This window comes from Canis lupus, chromosome 27, assembly GCF_048164855.1.
Source record: "Canis lupus baileyi chromosome 27, mCanLup2.hap1, whole genome shotgun sequence".
Taxonomy (NCBI): Eukaryota; Metazoa; Chordata; class Mammalia; order Carnivora; family Canidae; genus Canis; species Canis lupus.
In genome coordinates, this window is record NC_132864.1 from 7,800,088 (window position 1) to 7,825,380 (window position 25,293).

Here is a 25,293-nt window from a genome sequence, read left to right on the forward strand (position 1 = left end):
CCTATGCACAGTGCAGGGGAATGGGAGCTCAGGGCACCTGCCCTGATGAGTGGGGGGAGTGCATGGCTCTGCAGGAGGAGGAAGCCTCTGCTCAGTGGCTCCCTGTTCTGTGCAGAGTCATCAGTACAACTTTTCAATTTCCAAAACACAGTCTGGGATGAGACAAAACCTGTCTACATAGGTGCCTGGCTTTCCAGGGGCCCCAGGAGATCCCTGGACTGATCCCTATGTCTTTTCCATCCCCCTGCCCTCGGCAGAGAAATTCAAGTTCTACTGGGGTCTAGAAGCCAATCAAGTCACTCACACGCAGGGCTCAGGGACTGATCACAGTTGAGAGGATCCCATCCTGGGGTATCTGCAATTTATAAAACATTTTTTTTCTCATCCAAGCTGTGCTTGCCTTAAACCAATGACATGTATGTCAAGTTCTTAGGGCTAACGGTACAGCCTGCCAGATTAGAAACTGAAGCAGAGAAACCCAACCAGTCTCCAGGGAGGGTCATGGCCTATCTAGAGAGGACAGAAGGCTGTGGGAAATCACCTCCCCCACCACAAGGCTTGCTAACCCTGGAGCTGGAAGTCAGGTTAGACCAGTCCAGATCTCCATCTGTAACCCTGTCCCTCTTGTCCCACAGCAGAAATGCTCTGAGGACATGATGTAGCCCCTGTGACACGTTCTCTGGACATTCATGCACCCTAGTATCAGCTTGGGACTCCTGCTGCACTGGATGCACCATGAGTGTCCCACAGCACAGAGGCTCCACAGCCCAGGGACCGAAGGCAGAAAATGCTGACACACCTGCCTTCTGCACACAGATCCTTGAGAAGAATCTCAGGTCTGCACAGGAAACCTGAAGCAAAGTTTTTGTTTTCTTTTGATTTTTTTTGCTAAAGAAAAAAAAGGAGCTTCAAAATGTCCCTAATTGCAGGACCCCCCTAATGAGTGGGGGCTGCCTGTCTGCCCCAAGCCACACTGTCCCCACCTGCAGCCTAAGGCAGGAAGGGCACTTTGTTGGGGTCCAGGACCCCAACGCCTGGCTCTTACCTCCAGTGGCACCACCTGCATCAGGATGGCGAAGTTGGTGAGATGAGTACAGTGGCAGATAGAGTAGCTGAGGTTTCCTTCAGCAAGCGCACAGCCCTGGTTGGACCAGACCCCTTCTCCGGAGCTGGGGACACAGAACAAAGGAGTGGCCGCTGAGAGAGCAGACATGCTGGTGCCAGTTGGGCCACAGGGAGACGGGCGGGGGGGGGGGGCACATCCATCAGTCTCACTTCCAGAGAACTCTGAGCTGGGCACCCAGGGGACATGCCTGGGGTCTTTGCCGAGTGACAGGTGATGCCACAGAGAACATTAAAGCAGCCCAATGCCTGCTGTGGGGTGGGATAAGCAAAGTGTGGCAAACACAGATGTGATAAAATGTGATACATCAGTCGGAGATGGGTGTCAATGCCCTGATGCATCATGGTCTGTGCACAGCCGGGGTGGATGTGCAAATGTGAAATAGAACAAGATCACAGATGCTCCGTGAACGTAGCCATAAGCTATGTCTACGGTACTGAGGACACACCCCAGACTGGCCACCTCTAGAGAGGGGGTATGAGGGGAACAGATGGAGGCATCTTTGCCTTCTTATGTTTTACTTCTTTACAGAATTGATTTAGGACTTGTGTCGCTTCTTAAAGTATAAATCCAGACCAAAATGACCAGGAACAAACATGCTCAAGTGCTAACTGTGGTTTCTTCTTATGGTAAGAATATCAGTGATAATAATTTTCTACGGTGTCTCTCTCTGTATTTTCAAATTCCTAAGAAGATGTTTCCATGGTCTATTCAGAAATGACAACTTTGAGTTATCAGCAAAGACAGATGTTTGCCTCAGCCAAAGGCAGGACCCTTGGGGAAAGCTTTTATAAAGGTGAACAAATTAAAAGGCAGGAGTTTCTCTCTGCTTTACATTCTATTTTAAGCTGTGGACGTAGCAGATGAGAAATGTGGCCATCCCGGAGGGGTGCTCGTGTCCCTGGGAGCACACACTGGGGGCATTCTCATTTCCATGCCTACCAGGAAAGAGGGGTTCACCCAGCCCCTCCCAGCCACCTTACCAGCACGACATGAAACCTCAGATAGCCAGCACTGATGGGACCATCCCGAGGCCCCAGTGTTGCCTCGGCCAGACTGGCTGAGTATTTTGAAGTGCACCCCGGGCTTTAAGGGCTGAGTCCTACTAGGTCCCAATGTGGTCTCCAGAGAAAACCTGTCCCTTCTCCAGCTCCATGTCCTGAATGTTCCGGCTTTACAGATAATGCAACAGTGAGGCTCCAGAAGGGTGACCCAGATCATGACCCAGGTCATAACCTGGACCAGCGTGCAGCAGGGCCTGGCCCTGGGCACCATTCCCCTCCCCCACCCTGCCCCAGGGGGCCCCATACAGGCAGTACCTAAAGTCCAGGAAGGCACAGTACAGGAACACCTGGTTGCTGCTGTTGGTGGCCTCGTTGCGCTGCCTGCGGGACTGAAATGAAAGGATGGATATGCTTCATGAGGCCGCTGGAGAAGAAGCCAGGCTCCGACACTGAGCTCAACTCCCCACCCACAGCCCACAGGACCATGGGGTGATGCCCTAAGGGGCCACTGACTCCATCTCAACCCTGTCATGGTCACAGAGGGCCATGACATCTGGCCCACCTCACATCTCCCTCTCCTTTGTCCACACCAGCCCAGAAGCCAGGGCTCTTGCCACAGGGCCTTTGCACCTACCGTGTCCTCCCATGAGAATGCCCTTCCCCCATAACAACACATGCCTGCCCCCATTTATTATAGGTCTGTGCTGCATGTTACTCCCAGAGCAGCCTTCCTGCTCATTCAAAACGGCACCAACCTGGGCAACCCACACCCCTTCCTCTTAGTAAGAGCACACAACGAGCCCCTGTCCAACCTGTGTGCTGCTCTATCCCCCGTGCCTGGCCAGAGAAGGCACACAGCAGGCACTCACTACAGACTGGTTGAAGAAGAGGACAAAGGAACAAACAAGTGACCAGCTCAACCAGCAACCTTGTTCCTAGGACTCTTATTCTCCCCCCAAAAGAGAAACTTCTAGCCCCTGGACTCTTCTGGGATGCCAGCAGGGGCACTTAACTGCAGCTGCTCTGCCCAAAACAAATCACAGGGGGTTGGCCAGGAGCCACTCACAGGAAGCTCGGGGAGCTGGAGCACTGCCGGGAAGCCAGGGCTGCTCCTGGACACATGATGTGTTACAGATTCCCAATAACTAAGTCAGAACCTCTCCTGTGGCCGCCTGCCACTCACTCCATTGTCTCATCTGCTCTCGAGACCCCACCCCCACCTCCATCGTGGGGCTTCACGTGCCAGCGTGGCAGTCAGCCTTCTGCAGGGCAGGTGAGCAACTGGATGGACAGCTCCCTTGTCACCCCAGCACCAGATACATAAGCTCTTCTTTCTGGGTGCCGGTCTGGGCCTATAGCAGCCCTGACAGGTACCCTCGGGACCCACAGCAAACACCAGATGGCTCATCCATCATCTTCTTCGTGCTAGAACCATGGATGACGGACCCCAAGTGCACAACACAATTATATTAATACCATTTATCCCTGATATTTGGGCAAATGTTATCCTTATTCCTTTTGTTTTCCCTTCTGGTATCTTAATGGTTACTGTCATACATTATGGGGTTTCTCAAAATTGCCCGTGCCTGGAAACTCTGTAGAACCTTCCTGCCCAGGACCATGGCTGGCTCCTCCAATCACTCCCATTTTCACCTCCTAGAGATGTTTCCCCATCGCTGTCTCCTTTACCTGGTTCATCTTTTCACAGCGCTCAACACTATATAAACATCCCTGGTTATTGCCTGTCCATCTGCTTATCGCCTATGTCCCTCCACTAGAGTAAGGCCTCATGCAGCAGGAATGCCATCCGTCCCCCAGGGTTAGCCCCTTGCACATGCACAGCATGTGAAAGTACTCACTGTGTGAGTCAGGGTGGAAACACCCCCTTCCAGACAGGTAGGAGCAATTCCTGATTTCCAAGAGCACCTATGGGGATATCCACTCGGCACGGCCCATGGCACTGGACCGCAGAAGAATGTGCCTCAGAAATCTCCGAGTACATGCCAGGTCAGGGCAGAGGGACTGGTGTTCAGGGAGATGAGTCTAGCTGAACCTCACACCCTAAGAGAGGGCAGAGTGGCCCAAGCAGCACAGCCCAGACTCAAGAGATCCATGCAAAACCCTCAAAGGGCTAAACCTCTGTTTATTCTTACTCTGTTCCCAGACTCTGACCTTGTCCCTAGTGCCACCTGGGCCACCTTCTGGTGCTCTTTCCCACGCTCACCACAGAGGTTGGTTTTACAAGTGCATCACCCATCCCTGGAGCCACCACAGGCAGAACCCGGGCTGGGGCCAGTGCCTGGGCTTCTCAAGCTCTTAAATTTGAGACACACGTTCCTCCCCGCCACCCCTCACTCCCCCGCCCATCCCCTCAATGTCCCAGCTGCCGTGAACACTGCACTCAGATACAGAGAGCCCCATCCTGCAGCCACTTGGGAACACAGAAGGTCATTAACAGGGTAACCACAACACGCAATCCCACAAAATCCAAAGTACAAATGAGGACCAGGTGGTGACCTCCACCTGGAATCACTGAGGCGTCCTCGGCCCTGAATGGCCTTGGACTCACTTTCCAGGACACATCAGGTGTCACTGTCCACAGGCAGGTGCACTAGAGTGTTCCTGTGCCCTGGAAAGGCAGGTGGACACCAGGCAGGACTGGAGAGTGGACTGAAGCCAGGATTACACGGGACCAGTGTGCTGAGGCCTCGAGGAAGAAGCAGTGCTCTCTCCCACTGCCTGCAGTGTGGAGCCGGCTCCCCTCACTTCTGGCAGAAGGGACCCCTCCTAGTCCCAACCCTCTGGCTCCAGATCCAAATTCGAGGGGATTTAACAATCATCCCCGAATGCAGCAAGCCAGCATGTGTGTGGTCGAGAGGGTGGAGGGGCAGACGGCGCTCCCTGGGTCCGAAGCCAAGGTCACACCCTGCCAGAGTTGGGAAAGTCCGATTCTGACATCCAAGGTTCCTCCTGGCACGAGAACAGCAGACCGCCTCCCCATGTCTGAGTTTGCAATGCAACTGGAATAGAAGCCCTCATCACGTCTCCAAGAAAGGAGGCCTAAAACATTCCCAGGAGCATGATTTATGAACACACGGGGAGCAGTGATGCCAGAAAGAGGAAGGTGAGTCATCCATGTTATGGCCTGATTTTCCGGAAAAATGTGGGAGGCGTCAACGCCCAGCAGCCTTGCATGTGCCATGACCAGGGAATGGGGTGTGCTCACATGGGTGATGGGGAGAGCCATTATCTGAACCCCTCCTGTGCCCCAAAGCCGAGGCCTGCAGTTGACAGAGAGAGGGCCTTCCAGCAGAGAGCTAGCCCTGCTCTCTGCCCCCTGACTGCCACAGACAAACCCCCCTTCCATGTCACCCAGACCGCAGAGTGCCTCCTGCAGGAATACTCCCTTGGACAACCCTACCGTTCAGTAGATGTCAATGGGAGTAGTCAAGTATTTATTGCCTACTGTTCATAATCAATGTTCAGAAAGGCGTCTGCTCTGGGAGACACATATCAAGAGAGGAGAAAAATCTATCAGATAACCTGTAAATGTTCCTTGCTTAGAAACTTGTTTGCTTTTCACCCAAGTATATAGTTCTTCCTACAAACAAGGTGAGGAGACACTTGCTGTCACTGCCCCAAGCAAACACACAGAAAGCTCCATGGTCCTTAATTCTGACCTCAGTAGAGCAATGGAAGGAGACAGAGGCCCCAAACCCAGCACAGGGGAAGGTGCACGGGAACGTCACCTGGCTCATCTCATAAGCTGGGGGCCAGGGCTCCAAATGGCTGAGATGTCCCAGCTTGGAGGAAAGTAAGACAAATGGAAGTCATGTTGGAAGCTGATGAGGAAACCCTTCAATCAGCCTCAAAGTCCTGGTGTTGGAGGACATTTCTTGCCTTTGTGAGCATGGGAAAGTGGGCGCAGTCCCTCCCAATGGATGCTCACACAGGCCCCAGCAGCAGGGGCAGGGCCCTGATCACCTCCAGAAAGGGCAAAAGGTCGAGGTGGGGGAGTGAGGCCTGTGACCCAGTGGATTGGGGTCTCAGCACCCCCAGCCAGGGCCCAACACAGGTGGGCAGTGCAGGGACACTGAGAACACGTCTGCGTGCTGTGCTCACATGCACACAAGGTCCCCTTCACCCCAGGCTGCATCTGGACCACAGGCACCCTCGTTCAAGGCATCAGTCAGGTCATCTGAGGACACCCTCAAGACCCTGACACAGGCCCCTCACCCCTTCCCCGTCCAAATGTCGCCTGAACCTCCACCTTCCCCAGCCCTTCCAGGCCAGAGGCCCCTTTGAGCTGGACTCAGCTGGACGTGGGTCTGTCCTGTCCAGGGACATGTCGGGAGCACACGATGCAGACGTGTGGTGCCTGCAGGAGCTCATGTCTGTCTTCAGGTGACAGCCCAACCTCCCCACCTGCCTCTTCCATCCACCTGCAGCTGAGCACGGCCTGGAGGTCAACACGCACCATGGCCAGCCTGGACCAGGTCAGAGATGTGCACTGAGCCCTGGGGACCAGGGGCCGTGGGAACGTGGGGCTCGCACGACTCTAAAAATGAGTTTCTCTGTTTTTTTTTTCACTGCCCTGTGGGATTCTGGGACACTCCAGAGGGAACTGAACTCCCAGTGCGATCCTGCAGGGCCTCTCCCATCCCCTGTCCTGAGGACTTGGGACCCCCGGTGGGGAACTCACAGTCAGCACGTCTGCCGGCACCTGGGGGGGGGGGGGGCGCACACGGGGGACGGTGCTGGCAAGTCCCACACGGTCTGCAGCCCACCTCGAGTCATCCCTGGCCCTGGTGACACCGAGTCCTGAAGCTTTCAGGGAAAAGTGTGCCAGACGGGGCCAGACGGGACCCTGTGTGCAGCATGGAGCAAACCAGGGGAGCCAAAGTGGGCAGGAATGTGGAGGCGAAGGCAGCTGTGCGTGCACTCTTATTGGTGTTGGACTTCGGGGATGTTTCCAAAAGTCTCCATCCCCATTTCACGCAAAGAAGTTGCAGAGATTCTTGTTTTTTAATAAAAGGAAGCTCTTGTGTTGAGCCACAGACACTGTGTTTGTTGCTGCCCCTTCCAGTGAGGTGCACGTGGGGTCATGGCACCTTCCTGGCCCCGATGTTCAGTGTTCACCTCGCCCTTGGAGCCAGCCCTCACTGCCCTCCCATTCCAGTCTGAGAGAGGACGCTGGAAAACACATCAGGATTCATCTAAATGAAGACAAATTCACACAAGTTGCAATAATGTATTTCCTCTGCAAAACACGGGATCCTCAGTTTTCTTGAATCATTTCCTCCCATTAGAAAATAGGCTCCTTAAAGAACCAAGTGCCATTCGTGTCTGTTCCGATGCTCCAGAAAGTACCTTCCATGTGCACTTACAAGCCCAAGATCACACGACTGCCCCAGCACATAGGCTGGTTTCCTGAAGGAAAATGAGTTACAAAGACAGGTCCTGACTGGTAGCCCCAGTTGGACAGAACAGAGTAGAGAACCCAGGAACAACCCCGCATGGTGCCGTGAACTCACATCTGATGGAGCGACAGGGTGGCTCCATGAAGGAAGCATAGATCTTCCCACACACAGCACCAGGGCAAGTGGGCGCCCACAGGCAAATACATACAGAAACACACACCCCTCAACCTAATGTCACATCTTATACAAAATTAACTTAAGATGGATCCTCTGTGAAGCATTAAACATGAAACTATAAGAATTTATGAGGTAACACAGGAGAAAACCGTCCATACCCAGAGCCCATCAAAGAGTAGTTGGCTAGGACACCAAAAATACAATCCATAAAATTTTTAAAATCAATAGATCAGACTTCTAAAAATTAAAAACTTCAGCTCTCTGAAACACCCCGTGAAGAGGACACGAAGACAAACCACATATCTGACATGGGAGTGATGTCTAGAATAGAGAATTCTCACAATTCAACTCTAAAAAAAAAACCCAAGAATCCAGTTAGACAATGGACAAAGGCAGGCAGGAGACATCACACAGAAGAGGACACACAGAGAGCCAGAAAGCCCGAGAGCAGATGTCAAGCTGCCAGCCATCAGGGAGTGAAGACCCCCGTGGGAATACCAGGAATAAAAACCAGGCACTGTAACAGATGCTGACGAGCACATGGGTGTTGACTGCTCACACCAGGCTGGTGGGAACGTGCAATAAGGCAGTCACTCTGGAAAACAGCCTAGAAGTTTTAAAAAATATTAAGAATCCTTACCCTATGACCCAACAGTTGCATTCCTGGGTATTTATGCCAGAAAAATGCAAGCTGTTTCCACAGGAAAACCTGCACATGACTCAACATAGCAGCTCTACTTGCTCAAGCCAACACCTGGGAACACCCATAACCTCCTGAGCAGGGGGTGGGTGCTTGAGCACACTGGGAACCCCACTGCCAGGGGCTACCACCCGCCCTCACAAACACCTATACCTGATATAGCAACAACCTGGACAGGCCTCGGGCATTCGGCCACGTCACAGAAGGCAAGCTCAAAAGGCGACACACTGTGGTTGTCTTTCTCAGGAGGACGGATCCTCCAGATGGAAGGCAGTATACTGGTTAAGGATGAGGCAGTGCAACAGGAGACCGTTGCAGGGTAGAACAGGTGGGCAGCACAGTGTCCATGGTGGTTCTGGGAGCCCCACCTGACTTCAAATGACAGCCAATGCTCCTCTGGTTCTGCAGCTACACAATGGGTTAGAGCAGCTCTAACCACAGGGCAGACTGGGTACGGGGTAGGGCGGTCCTCTTCCTACCACTTCTGCAAGCTCCTGTGACTCTAACCTTATCCTGAAATAAGAGGTTTTAAATGGGTTAAACCACATCAGATCAACTCTAAGAAAGCCATGTTTTCCAGCTGGAGGAGCACAGGCTTGAGGGGGGAGCAGGTATGTGCCTGGCTAAGCAGAGCTTCGGGATTTAGGCCTCATGAGGAGGACCTGACTTCTGCACAGCATGTACAATCCTCCTGTGCAGCAGAGGAGCCCCTGGGCAGCTGACTGTTACTGTCACCACAGTGGAAAATATGACCCCTCCCCCGGCTCCCCAGCACCTCCTGCCTGCACAAGCACACACACAAGGCACACCCAGGACCCTGCTCCTCCCGGGGGCTTCCTCCCACCTTCTGGGGCCCTGGTGGCTCTGCCAACACCCACGTCTGCATCCTGAGGTGTATGCTTTGTCCTCACTGAAGCACAGGATCTCTTGTGTGGTCTGGGCCAGAAATGAAAGAAGCAGTTATCCCTTATTCTGCGGAGGGTCCAGCCGCAGCCCCTGTGTCACATTCCATCCTCCACCCACATCAAACAGTCAGACTTTGCTCCTAGACCTCTTTCTGAGATGCTTTTTTCCCAGATGCCTCTTGCTCATGGAATATTTGTGTTATAAATTATTTCTCCCTAGACACCTGGTTTAAATTTTTCAGAAATGTTCTACAAACTTAATTTTGATGTCATCTGTACTGTGATATAAAAACGAAGAGCATCAGAACTTAAAACACAGCCTCAGCAATGGTCTGCTGATCTCTCCCCGACAGATCTCTGCCTTCCCCTCTTGGCCCTCCCTGCCTTGCATGGCCCGCACACCCAGAGCTGCAGTGCCAACACAGTCTCCATAAGGGTAGAAGGAGTGGCTGGTGATCCTGAAATCAATCCTCTCTGTTGGTCCCTGTTTCCAGTGCCACACATGTAAGTGTTCCTACAGCCAGAAAGTCTTCCTGATTTGTGAACTGAAGTTTGGCCTCTAATGTTCATCTGAAACAAAGGGCTGGCAATCAGAACAGATTAGCACTGCTTCCACGCAGATCAGCCCTCCTCAACTGGGAGGGAAATGTATTGTTTTCATTACACAAAGTACAGAACAGAAATAGCAATATAAACCTGTAGCTGCAGGATTTGCAGATACTCAGAAAATTGCAATTATAGGTGTGTCCCAGGGGGCCACACCAGAGAGTCTAATACTTTTATTTTTATGCAGATAATGGTATGGGTTGGAAAGGTTGTAAAATTCTGATCTATTTTACAGCCTGATTCTGTGGCTGCTAATAACAATGGGGTCGTGTTGATGATCTTGAACTCGCCTATAAACCACATTAAAAACGATGCTATTTCCCTGAAAGGTGAGTGGTATGACTCAGAGGATGCAGGAACAGAACCCACCATGTGCATTTCAGAACCGTGCATGACACAGGTGCTCGGGCAGCCTCCCCACCTGAGCTGGGATACATCTCCATCAACCCCCCCACATTTTCCAGTTTGCTACTCTGTTATACACGTTCACAAGTAAAACAGCCTAATCCAACTTCTCCTAGGCCTTAAACACACACACATTCTTTTAATAAAGAATATATAGTCCTCCCTTTCAATTATCTTCCCACGTGTTAAGAGAGCATCTTTCACAAAGGTGAAATCATGACTCTCCAACAGACCTGAAATGAACACGTATTAAAGGAATTATTTAACTCACTAGTGAGCAAGGCAAGTGTGAAGATGTTACTGCCACTTCTCAGGATCCCAATAATCATACAGGAATGAGCCATGGGGATGTTGAAATAAATGTGCTTAGCAGACATGGAGCTGGCAAAGCTGGTCACCATCCCCAGGGAAGTATCATTCAGGTGACTGTGCACGCCCAGCAGATGAAAGCTCAACAGGCAGAGCTAAGAACATAAATACCAACTGCAGACAAGCAGGTAGCGGTCCAGCGGCAGGTCTGACCGAGGTGGACAGGAAACGGTTTGTATGACCAAAAGCCAAAGGCCCTGGCATGTGAGCACAGCCCCAGCAACTCCTGAAACAAGCTCCTGTCATTCTCGGGGCACAAAAGCCATACCAGAGCCTTTCCAAACCAGGGAGGAGCTTCTAACGACACAGACCTTCCTGATCTGGCAGGGCACACTGGTGGAAGTGAGCAGCCATGAACAAAGAATGGCTCTGAGAAAAAATAACTAAGACACGTGTAACACCTAGGGGCATCAATACGAGGGCGAGACATCCGCGAGCCAGCCAGGTGGGCAGGAAGCAGCGCACAGAGTACACGGCCGTGACGCCCTGGTCTAGCAGTGGGGCAGGTGTGACCCCATGGGAGGGCCTCAGAGGAGGATGTGTCCTAGAACTCTGCTTCCAGGCTGCCCATGACCTCGAGTGCTGGGCTCTTACCTCAGTTCCTCTCTCTCTGCCTTCTGTCCCGAGACCACCCCCTGCCGTATCTAAGCTCGTTGGTGCATTTTTCTCCCCGGCTAGTCCTTGGAAAGAGAAGCCTGTCTCTGCTGCAGGAGCGACCTGGACTTGGCAATGTGGCGCTGCCTCACTGTCACCCCCAGGAGCCCTGGAAGCCATCCCTGGGTTCCCCAGTGTCAGTGACAATGATGTGAACCAGGGCAATAACTCCCTGAGGACACAGCACTCCTGCTCCCAACAAAAGGTGTGCGGGCTTCAGAGCGCCCTTTGGGGCAGAGTTCAGGGGCGGATGGGGACATAGACGCGGAAATGTGCTGTGACTCATGGCTGGTCGGTGGCCCCTGACTTCTTGGAGCAGGTGGTGGGAGCTGGAGCAGCTCAGGCCACTGGGCCCTTCCCAGGACTGGACGCTCCGGTTCCCTCAGACACCAGCTGGGCCCTGAGCTGGCAGCTGCAGCAGAGACCGTGCACCATCAGACACAGGGAGGGGGCTCCTGGTCAGGGGGGCAGAGTACAGCCTTTCCAGCTGGTGGTGTGGGCAGTAACCACCTCCGCTCTACTCCTGAGAGCTTGTCCTTTCCAGTCTAATCAAGGGAGTGCTGTGTAGACACACCCAGTTAGGTCGGGAGGCCCACAGCTCAGAGCTCCCAGGGCACAGAAGCTGTGATCTCTGTCTCTGGAGGAGCGACACAAACCATGTGAATTAGGGTGGGGGGGACAGAAGAGGCTACAGCCACCCTCTGGCATGGGCTCCAGCCCATCTCTAGGCAGGTCTCAAGAGGGTGTTCTGTCCAGCACCGGACAGAACACCCTCTCTGATTAGCATATGTTGGTCAGGAAAGGCTATAAAGCCATTGGGGCACCTGGATGGCTCAGTGGTTGAGCACCTGCCTTCAGCTCAGGTCATGATCCTGAGGTCCTGGGATCGAGCCCCACATCAGGCTCCCCCACAGGGAGTCTGCTTCTCCCTCTGCCTGTGCGTCTCTGCCTCTCTCTGTGTGTATCTCTCATGAATAAATAAAATCTTAAAAAAAAAAAAAGGACATCTACTGCTCTCCCAAAAATTGTACACTCCAGAAAGTATGTCCTTACTGGGATTTTCTAATCATTTACAGAGAGGACACCTAGCAGAAATTTCCCATTTAAACACAAACATCCAAGTTGTTTCAAATAAATAGCAGAAAATGAAATGGAGCATGCCATTGGCTGTTGCTGGCATCAATCAAAGGAACAAGGATTTCTTGTTTCTTGGAGCACATCAGTGTAACCCTACATCTCACACAGGTGTGAACATCACAGGAGGATGGACCACCATCATCCATCCAGCTGAACCCCAACACTGAACATGGAAGTAGGCCACAGTTCATGATCTGGAAATTTGGGCTAGAAACAGCTAGTTGCATTTCATGTGAGCAGCTCCGGACACCTGGCAACCCTAGGAAGGCACTTCCCAGCTACACATGCGCCAGGGTGTCCCACTGAGAACCACAATGCAATGCTGTCGATTCTCACTCAGGGACAGGATGGGGTTGTATCGTGGGCCGCTGGTAGTCAGCGAGTAAATGCCGCCCTAGTGGGACATGCTGAGTCCACAGCCTCCTGCACAAATGCCTGGAACCGTAAGGTGCAGTATAAGCTCCAAACATTTGCAAAAGAAGTCTTTTCGCCCAGTTTCATCGGGACCAGACCACAGGGACAAGACCAAGCCAAGGCAGAGGAAGGACAACTTCCTGACCACCAAGTGTGACATCTATGAGCCAGAAACAATCGTCCCACTTTCCCAGTATCAGTTCAGACCTTCTCTAGCTGCACCTCCCACTGCACTACTTCTGCCTCTGGGCCAGGGGGCTGCCCATCCCACCACCAGCACCCAGGAGAGGCAAGGCCAGTCCCATCCAACAGGATCCATTCCCACAGGAGGCCCCCAGTTCAGTCCCCCTCTCCCTGCCACTGGCACGGGAGCCCCTATAGCACACACTCAGTGGCTCACAATGATGTCCCGTGGCTCAGCATGGATCCTATGACCGACATTTGCCAGGAGACCGCTCCTCTGAGCACCCCTGCTGCACAAGATCATTTCGGGTGGTACATAGACTTTGCACGTACACCAGACAATGCCAGGACAGGCATTCCATTCCCAGAATCTCCAGCCACAGCTACTTAGAAAAGCGGGCCTTTAGGTTGAAAAGAAGTTTATCAATATAGCGGCAGAGAGGTGGGTGGGGTATGACTGTGCAAACACTGTCGGGTGGAGCAGAACGGGAGATCCTGAGAAGAGTTAGGGTCGTGCACGGCAGTGCCTTGCCCAAGAGCTTTTCGCTGCGCAGTGCCAGCCACCACACTCCACTCTGCTGCACCTGCCTCACACCGTCCGCCGGTGCGGCCCTCACATCAGCCCACTGTTCAGAGGAAGCTGAGACCAGAGACCTCAAGGGTCCAGCCTGGGGCCACACAGCTCACATGTGATGGAGCCAGGACTTGAACACAAGAGTTGATTTCAGAGCTTGCTCTCAGCCCCATGCAACGTGGTGGCTGCTCTCTGTGCTCACATGTTCTCTATTTCCTCCTGCCTCTCCCATCCCTCCACACCAGTTCTCTCCTCACTCTGCTCCTCTTCTCTCCTGCGTGTGGGAGAGCCATGGCCTGGCCTCGCCTCGCCTCAGCAAGGACCCCGGGGCTGCTGAGGGAGCTGGACCCCCGGCACTCAGGAGGATAGGGAGGATAGGGAGACTCGGGAGGAGAGGCAGGCGGCCCTGCTGCCCGACCCAGCAAGACAGGCCCAGGTCAGACTCCCAGCCCCCGAGTGTGGGTTTGTCCCACAGAGCACAGGAGGGCCATGCCAACGTCTAAACATGATCCTGTCCTGCCCAGAAATGAGGAATGGTTTCCCAGAGAACAAGAGTCTTTTATGTGAACTATAAAAAGTTACTGGATCAACAACCTATTATCATCGTAGAATAAATTACCGATCTAAGCGTCATGTGGGACAGCGCCTGGTTCAGCCCTCCACCCTGCACATCCAAGGAGCACAGGTCATGGAAACTCCCTGGAGGGCCCCCACCCGGTACCGGTTCTTCCAAGGAAGGGCCGGCACGCCCCCTGAACAGCTGGGCCCCATCACATCTGCTGCCATGGATAACGTGGAGTAACACACAGCAGGCAGCTCCCAGCCAAGCCCCGAGGATATGTGGCTGATCCCGGGACTCAGGATGCCAGGCTTCCAGCCAGCAGGCCAGACTGAAAGGAAACACTCACCCTAGGGAAGGGACTCAGAGATGACTTGTGCCTTCCACCTGGCACCATCCCCTGTCCCCCTTCATGGCTCCAGGAAGGCTGTTGGCCTGCCATCTCCTGCAGCCCCCCTTCAGCAAACAGGGCCCTGAGTGCCCCTGTAAGGGGCAGGACAGAGCTCTGTGACAAATGTACACCTGCTCTCTGCCATTCAGAGCAAAGGCTCTGACCAGTGGCATCAGTGGACACATGCTGTGGGGGCCTCGGGAGCCTCCTTCTGAGGAGCTGCAGGAGGTCTTGCTGCCCCACCCCCAACCTGTGACATGGAGGTGACAAGCGGAGTGCCATCATCCTGGGCCCAAATCCTGGAAGCCCAGGGGGCATTCACCTCCAGAGGAAAGCAGCCCACCGTGGAGACCACCGTTCCTTACTGATAAGGACACAGGTTTATGGGAGGCTGAGCCTCCTCCTGCAGATTCGTGACTTCCACAAAGCCCCAAGGTGAGTGTTGATGGCCTAGCCAAGGCACCCCAGAGCATGCAGACTAGACGGGAAGGCCCCTCCTGCGGTGGCTAACTTCCACCTGGAGAAGCTGCAGCTACAGACCCATCCTGACCCAGCGGACAACGCAGATCGAGACCGGATAGAGGTCCACATCCCACAGCCAGCAGCAGAAGGGTGTCTGGCTCTGGATGTCCCTATCAGTGATGAGGCCACGTCCTGCTCCCTCTGGGCACCTCCTGAGGCCTGAGTCCAAACTTATCTCCTCAGCGGCCAGCACCCTGGTTTTCTGTGCCCAGTGAAGATCCTGCTCCCCAGCAGGAGGAGGGCATTCCCAGGAAACAGGCTGCCAGCAGGTGTCCCCAGGGGAAGCTAGCTGGGATGATGGCCCCTGGCAGGAGTAAAGGGCACGGTTATCTCTCCACTCCGACCATCCTGCCTCTCAGCAGGACCGGCACAGCCAAAAACCAGAAAATAAGATGTTTGGGTCAAAATGCCAACTCTGAACATTGGCAACAGCTTCGAAATATTTGAAACATAGTCCAGGTCATCTTTGGGCTGCGGATGGCATGAGGGCCATCACCTTACAAGCTCAGCTCCAAAAGTGGACACAACTTTGCAGCTTTGCCATGATGCTCCCCATCATCGGTCCCCTCCCGCTGCCCCATGAGGCTGGGTCACATGCTGCCACCATGTGCTCTGTGTCCTGACGGTCTCAGGGCAGGCACTGTACCCCAAATCTCAGAGCGTGTCCAGGACTACACCAGGGGCTTGAGTTGTCTGACTCCAAACCCCTGCTGGTTCATGCACCATTTCCCCTGGGGCCAGCTGCCCACCCCACAGACTGCAAGATGACTTTAGATCCACATGACTGAGAGAAACGGGCACACTCTGTTTCATTATAACACCTGTTTTCACATGTATTTGAGAAACGTACACTAAACACGTGGGCTTAAGGCTATTACTGCTTATTGCTGTACCCTTACCTGAGGAAGGACACCAGCTGCAGAGAAGGAAGGGGATGAAGGAGGGGGGAGATGGAGGGAAGCCATGGTGACAACTACCCGCCGCCCATGTCCTCACCCGCGGTCCATGTCCTGCCGACCACTGTCTCCAAATCCCCATCAGATGAGCAACAACGCTGGGAAGCCAGCACAGCCACCACAGAGCCTTCCCCCAGAGGCAATCACATCACAGATCTCAAACATGGGCTCCCCAAACAGGGGTCGCCATTGTCCCGGGCTCCTGAGACCTAAGGGCCACAGATCCCAGCAGTTGGTAGCTCAGGTGTGAGTCACTCTGCATTCTCAGAGCCTCCATTTTCCAAGGGAGAAACAGAGAGAAATTCTGGTTTTTACGTGAAATCTCCAGATTTTAAAATGTTTGCAACAAAGTCATGATGCAAAAGCAGGAAAAGGTCTTTGGACCCCAGGGGAGAGGCAGCCTTCTGCCCAACAAGCACTCCTGCCCACGCCCAGATACTCCCTTGGCTGGCTCGGGGTGCTCGCAGTGGGAGCGCCAGGGGAGAAGCTGCAGAAACAGCAGGTGCCAGGCCAGATGTGCTGGGCTGTCCCTGGGCTGGAATCTCTGCTGGGAGTGAGGACACAGGCATCCTTGTTTTGCTTCTTTCTTTCCAGACACAGCTGGCGTGGCCTCAGCCATCATCGGACCACCAGTTGGAGACCCTCAGCTCAGGCTGGGCTGGACTTTCTCCTTCCCGGCCTCCCAGACACCAAAGCAGATACTTTTGCTGTGCGGGTCCCTTGGGATGGGGGGTCCCCACAGGGTTGCTGTGCCACCTCCCGCAGGCAGGGAAAGAATGCCAAGGTTGCACTCAGCCAACTCTGGGCCCCCTGGGGACTCGCAGCTCCAGGGACCTGAGGGAAACGTGGCTCTTCCCCTGACCTTACCTCGATCTCCCCCCGCCCTGCACATGAGGACCCAGCATGTGCCCTATCCACCTGCGTGCTGTCAGTCACATCCCGTTCATGTGTGGCACATGTAAGAATCAGGAAATGTCACATAAAAGCAGTCCCTCTGGGAAAATGGGCAGCCCAGACAATAGGATGTATGCGCACTCAAGGTTGCCCGGTCAGTAGGGTGGGGTCCCCCTGCCAGGTCCAGTTTTCTCCTGGCTGCAAGGTCAAGGATTGGCTGCAGCTCTCACCAAAGCAGAGGAAGGTGGGCCTCTCTGGTCACCTGGGACTCAGGCCAGGCAGGAGCATGTCCCACCAACACGTCTCATCTACAGCCACGTCAGGGGCCACCCAAGGATGGCAGGCCCAGTCCCTCTGTTGTGTGGCCTCCGTCAGGGAGGAGAATGTGCTCTGCTGGCCAGTCCTGGGTGGCAGCAGTAGCCTCCTGCCCTCGTGGGCAACTCTGCTAGTGCCAGACTCAGGAAGTGTCCCCCACTGCTATCTGCATCAGGATCATGGGAGTGGGGAATACATGGACGTGATGTCCACCCTCCTGGGCAAGCAGGCTCACCCCTGATGGGGGCCTGAGCTGACCTGCCCCTCCACCACCATCTGACCACTGTCCTTCCAGGCATCCTAATGCTAACCTCTCCCACCCAGACCTGCGCATCCATATTCCCACCTCGGTCCAAGCCCTGGTGGCCACGTGGAGATGAGCACCTTCCCCCAAACTTCACCCACAAGCCTCACTACTAGTTGACTTTGTGTCCTCTCCAGGCAAACGTCTGGAAAAATCTGAAGGAACAGCAATCATGCAGCTGGCTGGCTGAACCGGATCCCCACATGTGTTTGATGTGGCCTGAACCATGTTCAAAAATTTTTTTAAATTGCATACTTCACAAAAAGTATTGATTCTCTAAAAAAAAAAAAAAAAACACCTGGAAAACTTGTCAACTCTAGAAAATATGTGAGCTGTCCATCAACCACCCCTATACTCTCAGATGCCAAATAAGAGAGACAACACCCAACAGTCAGAGTAAGTGGGATCGGAACTGGGAGAGAACCCCGCCTGCTCAGGTCTGAGCACACCTACCCACTACCAGCCATCCCAAGATCCTGGTCTGTGTGTGGGGCATGAGGCAAGGTGCTAGGTCACTTTAGTCCATCAGCATGGGCTTGGGGATGTGTTTCCAAGAGATTTTAAAGTTCAAACAGAGGAATCGGGGCCCTGCCAGGCTGCACACATGAGCTGCCACGAGGATGTGGTGGGGGGGCTCCCCACATGTCCCTCTTGGGCCTGGCCCAGCCACTTGCAGCTCAAACCCCCAATGCTGGCCCATCTGCAAAGCCCACGTAGGCTTTGCTGTGTTTATGCCAGCAAACAAGAAGGGGAATGAGGTGGGGTGCCTGGTGGTTCAGTCGCTGGAGTGTCAACCTTCAGCTCAGGTCATGACCTCATGGTCCTGGGATCAAGCGCCACATCGTTGGGCTCCCTGCTTAGCAGGGAGTCTGCTTCTTCCTCTGCCCCTCCCTTCACTCAAGTGTTCTCATGCATATAAGTATTTTCCCTGTGTTGTAACCCTGACAGGTGACATGCTCACACATGTGTAAGGGATTGAGAGATATATGGAAAATGGGTATGTTCTTCTTTTATTTTGACTTCTGTCAATGTTATTCTGGCATGGTTTCTTCTGGGGTGGCTCAGTTGGTTAAGTGTCCAACTCCTGGCTTAGGTTCAGGTCATGATCTCGGGGTCATGAGATCAAGCCCCGCATCACACTGCACTCAGTGGGTTATCTGCTGGAGATTCCCTCCTTCTGCCCCTCCCCTGCTCTCTCTCCCTCTCTCTAAAATAAGTAAATACATTTTTTTAAAAAAAAGTTACAGTTTCTTCCAAACATAATAATGCCACAGTTTCTAATCTCAAGTGTCAGAACGACCAAGTGTGTGTCATATTTGGGGGCCAGCCACTAGCCCCGTCCCATTGACCACCTGCAGAAAAGCTCATTGTTCGGCATGGGGAAGTTTGCCTGCAGGGGCAGAAAGCAGAGCAAGTTTGAGACGCAGGTGACGTCTGAATTTATGCCACAGACAGACGTGTCCCACTGGCACGTGAACATGGAGCTTCACAGACCCCCCGAGCTGCAGCCCTGATGCTTGGCTGTGTCATCTGGAGGATGTCACTGTGCTCTCCTTGTTCGCAGTCCCCGTCATCAGGGGTCTCCTGAGTGCCACACTCTGTGCACAGCCTGACAAGCAATGACGTGCACAGGGTAGAGGCTGGTGGAAAAGATAAACCTTCACAAAACAACCACACGAGATGCACAGTGCCACCCGAAATGGGAAACAACAGTGATATCCATCTCATCCAGGACTGACAGCAGAGCTGAGACAGCGAGTGGGGGTGTATCCTGAGGGGCCGGGAAGGGCAGCAAGAAGAAGGTGCCAGGCAGAGGGAACAGCACGTGCACAGACCCTGTCACTGGAGCAGGGGAGGTGGGGAAGGTGGTACAGGGGGCTGAGATGGGCACATGGGGCCAAGGGAGTGATGAAACATGCATGTTACCCATGTCACCACAACTGCAATCAAGATGAAATCAGCTGAGGGCAAAGCCAGCTTTGGAAGCTCTGCCTCCCAGACCCCTCCCTGCCCACCCCAGCCCCTACCTCACAAAACTGAAAATCAGTTCCAACTGGACTTGGCCACGGGGGACACAAACCACAGCCCCACCCATCTCCCTGTTGTCAGGGGCTTCTATGGCAGCAAGGGCCCAAGGCAGGCACCACACCTGGCACTGCTCTGCACAGACCTCCAGCACGGCAGAGCTCCGTGGGCTGGTGGGAACACACCATCACTTATTTGGGTAGGAGCATGACTGCCAGCAGATGAAGTAGCTGCTGTGAGGGTCTCTGTGTTTCTTGACTACACATACGTCCAGGGCGGCAGAAGGAAGGAGAGACCACTGGGAGACCTGACAAACCACACGTATGTGACCCCTGTGGCAGCGTCCACCAAACCCCGGCTGCCGTCCCTCACAACAGGCTCACAGCAGCACAGCTGGGAGTTCCAGCTGAGGCCTCAAGTCCCTCTTCAGAGAACCAAACAGGTGGGGAACCTGCTACCAGGGCGAATGCTCAAGTAAGTGTTAGAAGCCACTGGAGGACCAGGGATGAGCCGCAACTCAGACACTGAGGATGCACGTGTGGGACTCTCTCTGAAGAGAGCCGAGTTCTGCCGGCCCCCTGGGTGTGGGACTGCTACCTGCCAACATGGGCCACTCCAGCAGGGCTCAGTGCTGGTGCATGTCCCTGCTGGCGCGTGGGTCCTCGGGGAACCTCCTATGGCCAGTGCCTGAAGAGCTGCATCTGGAGAGAAACATCACCTGTCTCTGTGAGTCAGACAGTAGGAAACTGGGACCAGAAGGACAATCTGCGGCAGGAAAGAGGCCACTCGGGGGCCATTTTCCGAGGCAACCTGCCCAAGTGGCAGCTAATGGAGGAGTGGCTAGAATGGCTTCACCTGCTCCACACAAGTTGGTGGGGTTGGGGAATAAACACAGGGGCTGCAGATGTTTGGAAGGAAGCTAGCTCACTGGGCATGAGGAGCCAAGGTCTCTGTGGGGACGGGGAGTCGGTGCCCAGACCTCATCCCCAGACCCACGTCTCAGAGCTCTACAGAGGTGGGCCTGGTGGGCTGGGGAAGACCAATGGCAGAGCAAGGAAATGGGGCCCCCATTAAACTACTAGCCTCTTGTGTCAGGGGGGCAGGCATCAAGGCAGGTGACCCAGGAAGGCTGGCATTTGCTAAGACCCCACCTGGTAGAGCACAACAAGCAGGTGGGAATAAACCTGACAGGTAGGTGCATGAAAATGGTCAGGGGCAGGAGGGGCAGGGGGGTACTGAAGAAAACATGTGAGTTGTGAGGCAAGTCACCTTAAGGACGGGTCAAAGCAGCCCCGCTGCATGGTCTACCTGGACCCATAACACCCCCCTGGGCCCTGCAGACTCAGATCCTGGAGGAAATGAAGCTAGGCCCAACAGAACAGTCAAGGGTTTTCGATGGCTCTGCCGTCAGATGTTCAGACCCGATGACACTGTGCTGCAAGACAGCGAGACCAGGGAATGGTCCAGAAAGGCATAAATCAGCAAACATGAACCTCAGCCTCTTCCCCCAGAGGAGCTATGCAGACTACAGGTGGATCCACCAGGGGGACGAGGTCTTGGCTGGTGCTTAGCCTTGGGTGTGGACAGACAGCTTGAGTAATGAGCATTCTGGCTTGTCCCCATGGCCCCCTGCAGTACCTCCCAGGAGGATAGCAGCAATTAGGACACTGTTCGGGATGCCAGGCACCTGGTGGCTGCACCTGCCCCTGAACCACACCATCACCAACTTCTCTGGACACAACAGACCCCCTGGGTTCAGCAAACTCCTGCTTACTTAAGGGCTGGGCTTGGAGACAAGGGTAAAATAACTGGTGTCCCCTGTTTCTTCTCTGCCTCATGGAGACACACCGTAGCTGCCACATGTCAAGCTGTCCAGCAGCCATGTGTGGCCACACATGCCAGGGGAGAGCACTCTGCTGTCTCACTGAAGTGGGCAGACTACTTGTTCCTTAGGATGTAGGATGCCACTGCACATCCCAGCCCTTGACAAGCAGCTGGACAGTGTCCACATCGGGCCCAGCCTGGGCGGAAAAGGGATAGATAACACACTGCCAATGTTTATCAGTCCTTGTCTCCTGTCACATCCATCAGAGTGAGGAGGGTTGTATGCAAAAAGTCTCAGGGGGGACAGTGCCCATCTTGCAGTGGTGGCTGTGCACACTCACAAGTCTGACCACCTGCCCCAAGGATTGGGACAGCATGGATCTGCAAGCGGCTTCCTGCTAATCTGCAGTATCCAACACAGTGCCTGTCCCCCCAAAGATACCCAGAACCTGAGGATGTTCCTTACATGGCAAAAGAGATTTTGTACATGGGCTTAAGTTAAAGATCTGGAGGCGGGGAGGTTATTCAGGTGATCCATCAGGGTCCTTTCAAGAGGGAAGCAAAGGGTCATGTCAGAGATGCAGGCATCACTATGAAAGTGGGGTCAGGAAGACAGGTTTGAAGATGCTGTGCCACCAGCTCTGGATGCAGAACCTAGTGCCTTGAGGAGCAGCAAGAGGCAGGGAAACATTTTCCTCTGGGGCCTCCAGAAGGAGAACAGACCCGCTGATGCTGGTGTTAGCCCCACAAGACTAACCTCAGAGGTCTGACCTCCTGACTGCAGGATAGTAAAGGCCATATTGTTTCAAACCATGCACGTTGTGGTAAATTGTTACAGCAGCAATAGGAAACTAGTGCACCCTTCTTCTGGAGAAATAGTGGACATACCCGACAACACAAACAATTCTGACTTGCATATGGCCAAAGTAGTCAGAATAAGAAACAAGGCTGGTAGATGATGCCACAGGCAGGAAGAACTTGGAAGCCAGTGAGGAAACAAATAAAAATTAAAACTGCAAACTAAAAAGACACCAGCATGATGCAACTTTGTGCCTGCTGGAATGTGCAGCCCTGGGGGAGAGGTGGGTGCCGGCAAGCCCTTCTGGTGGCAGGACACATCACTACAAGCTCCTGAAGGGCAGTTGGCAATGGGTATCAAATATTAAAATGGGTATCTCACTCAAAATGGCCAAGGCAGCCTGGAAGAACGAAGCCAGGGCCCTGAGCAGGTGGCAGGGCCAGTTGGAAGGCTGTGGCATTTAGGACAGCAGACACAGGCAGCAGAATAAACAGACAAGAAGCAGGAACAGAGTCCAGAGACACAGCCACACAGACATGGTCACTTGATTTATGGCAAGGTGACCCTGCTGTGGAGAGGACGCTGACTTTCCTGGAGAATGAAGCCCCGACCCTGCTTCACAGAACACATGGGGACAGTCAGAGAAGTGCTAGAAAACAGTGAAACTTTAGGTAGCCACAAGAGTGCCCTTGTGACCATGGGTGGGGTGCAGATTGCTGTGAGAGCACAAGGAACATGCAGCATGAAGAGGAGCTCAGTGCATCATATTGCATACAGGTCAAAGCTGTGGCTCACCAGGAGAAGCCCCAAGAGTAAACAGGCAAGACCCAGGTGAAAAAGATATATGCCAGTCACATATCCAACAAACGACTCCCACCCAATATGTAAAGAACTCCTAAAAAATCAATAAGAGAACAAAAGCAGACCACCCAACAGGAAAATAGGCAAAAGACTTGAACAGGAGAGACAAAAAAGGGACATCAGGATGTTCAATAAACATACCAAAAGGTAGCCAACTTCAGTAGTTGCCAGGGCAAAGCAAATAAAAACCAAAATGAGACACCAAGAGCCACCAGAACAAATAAGCTAGAAACGACAGACACACCAGATGCTGGCCACTGGGACTGTCATATGCCGATGGTCAGGGCTAAACCAGCATCCACTCTGGGAGCTGGCTTGGCATTTCCTACTCAGGTTGAATACACACGTGCCCTAGGAGCTGGCAGTTCCATTCCCCAGTTCACACCAAGCAGAAATGCATGTGCACTGTTACCAAAAGCCACGCAGTGCTTGAGGAGTGCTGTCATCCCACCCATGTCAGACTGATGGGGCCTTCTGGGAGGGGTCCTTGGTGGGGTGGGGGTGATCTCACCATGTGTTCACCATGCCACACACTCATGCACACACATTTGCGTAAGCTTACTGTACTTCCCTAACACCTACTTTCAAAACTGTGGGGAGAGAAGCCAGGTCTGGAGAGTATGAACTCCAGCTGTAACACATGTTCTAGAACCAACACAGATCTGCCTTAAACACCCACAATAAACTGTAAAGTAGAAGGACAATGTGCAGGCTTTAATGGAGCCGCCCTAAGATGTTTTCCTAAAGTGATAACTGAACAGGAACATGGTGGCTCATTATGGCATTGTTTATGATCATGAAAACATGGAACAAACAACATGTAGCCACACAAAAGACATGAAGAGAAATCTCACAGAGGAAGACATAGACATGGCCAACATGCACATGAGAAAATGCTCCGCATCACTTGCCATCAGGGAAATACAAATCAAAACTGCAATGAGATACCACCTCACACCAGTGAGAGTGGGGAAAAATAACAAGTTGGAAACCACAAATGTTGGAGAGGATGCGGAGAAAAGGGAACCCTCTTACACTGTTGGTGGGAATGTGAACTGGTGCAGCCACTCTGGAAAACTGTGTGGAGGTTCCTCAAAGAGGTAAAAATAGACCTGCCCTACGACCCAGCAATTGCACTGTTGGGGATTTACCCCAAAGATTCAGATGCAATGAAACGCCGGGACACCTGCACCCCGATGTTTCTAGCAGCAATGTCCACAATAGCCAAACTGTGGAAGGAGCCTCGGTGTCCATCGAAAGATGAATGGATAGAGAAGATGTGGTCTATGTATACAATGGAATATTACTCAGCTATTAGAAATGACAAATACCCACCATTTGCTTCATTGTGGATGGAACTGGAGGGTATTATGCTGAGTGAAGTAAATCAGTCGGAGAAGGACAAACATTATATGTTCTCATTCATTTGGGGGAATATAAATAATAGTGAAAGGGAATATAAGGGATGGGAGAAGAAATGTGTGGGAAATATCAGAAAGGGAGATAGAACATAAAGACTCCTAACTCTGGGAAATGAACTAGGGGTGGTGGAAGGGGAGGAGGGCGGGGGGTGGGGGTGAGTGGGTGACGGGCACTGAGGGGGGCACTTGACGGGATGAGCCCTGGGTGTTATTCTGTATGTTGGTAAATTGAACACCAATAAAAAATTAATTCATTAAAAAAAACATGTAGCCACAGAACGGTGATAAAGAGACTGCAATGCAGTCATGAAAATGACTTATGGTCTTCAACTATTGGCACAGAAACACACACGTTAAATGAAAAAACGGAGGCATAATACAGCATGGAGGGTACCCCACTTATAAGAAATTATGTGTAGAGCACACAAGTGTATCTGCTGAGGGAAGCACATCAAAATGTTAACATTGGTTATTGCTGGCTGGTGGGATTTCAATGATGCTACATATGCACATGTGTCCATATGGGCACATGTGTGCATGTATGTGTGCCTGTATGTACATGTGTGCGCCTGTGTGTACAGAGGTGTGTATGTGTGTGCCTGCATGTGTATGTATGTGACTGCATGTGTGCCTATCAGGCATGTACCTGTGTATATGGGTATGTCGTGTTTATGTGGGCACCTCAGTTCCCATCATAGTCTGCAGGGTAGGAATATTCTAGGTCCCTAATGCACCAAAGAGTGACCATAAA

The 25,293-nt window shown here is 53.0% G+C and overlaps 1 protein-coding gene across 3 annotated transcripts in view; it reads right to left on the bottom strand.

Moving 5' to 3' along the window:
* ADGRD1 (adhesion G protein-coupled receptor D1) overlaps window positions 1–25,293 on the bottom strand; it is a 122,594-nt gene that overhangs the window by 37,495 nt on the left and 59,806 nt on the right. For all 3 annotated transcript variants that reach the window (XM_072802102.1, XM_072802100.1, XM_072802101.1), the window contains 2 exons: window positions 2,443–2,516; window positions 1,046–1,169 (listed from right to left, as the gene is read on the bottom strand). In XM_072802102.1, the coding sequence (XP_072658203.1) occupies window positions 1,046–1,169; window positions 2,443–2,516 (198 nt within the window). The remainder of the gene's footprint in view (window positions 1–1,045; window positions 1,170–2,442; window positions 2,517–25,293) is intronic.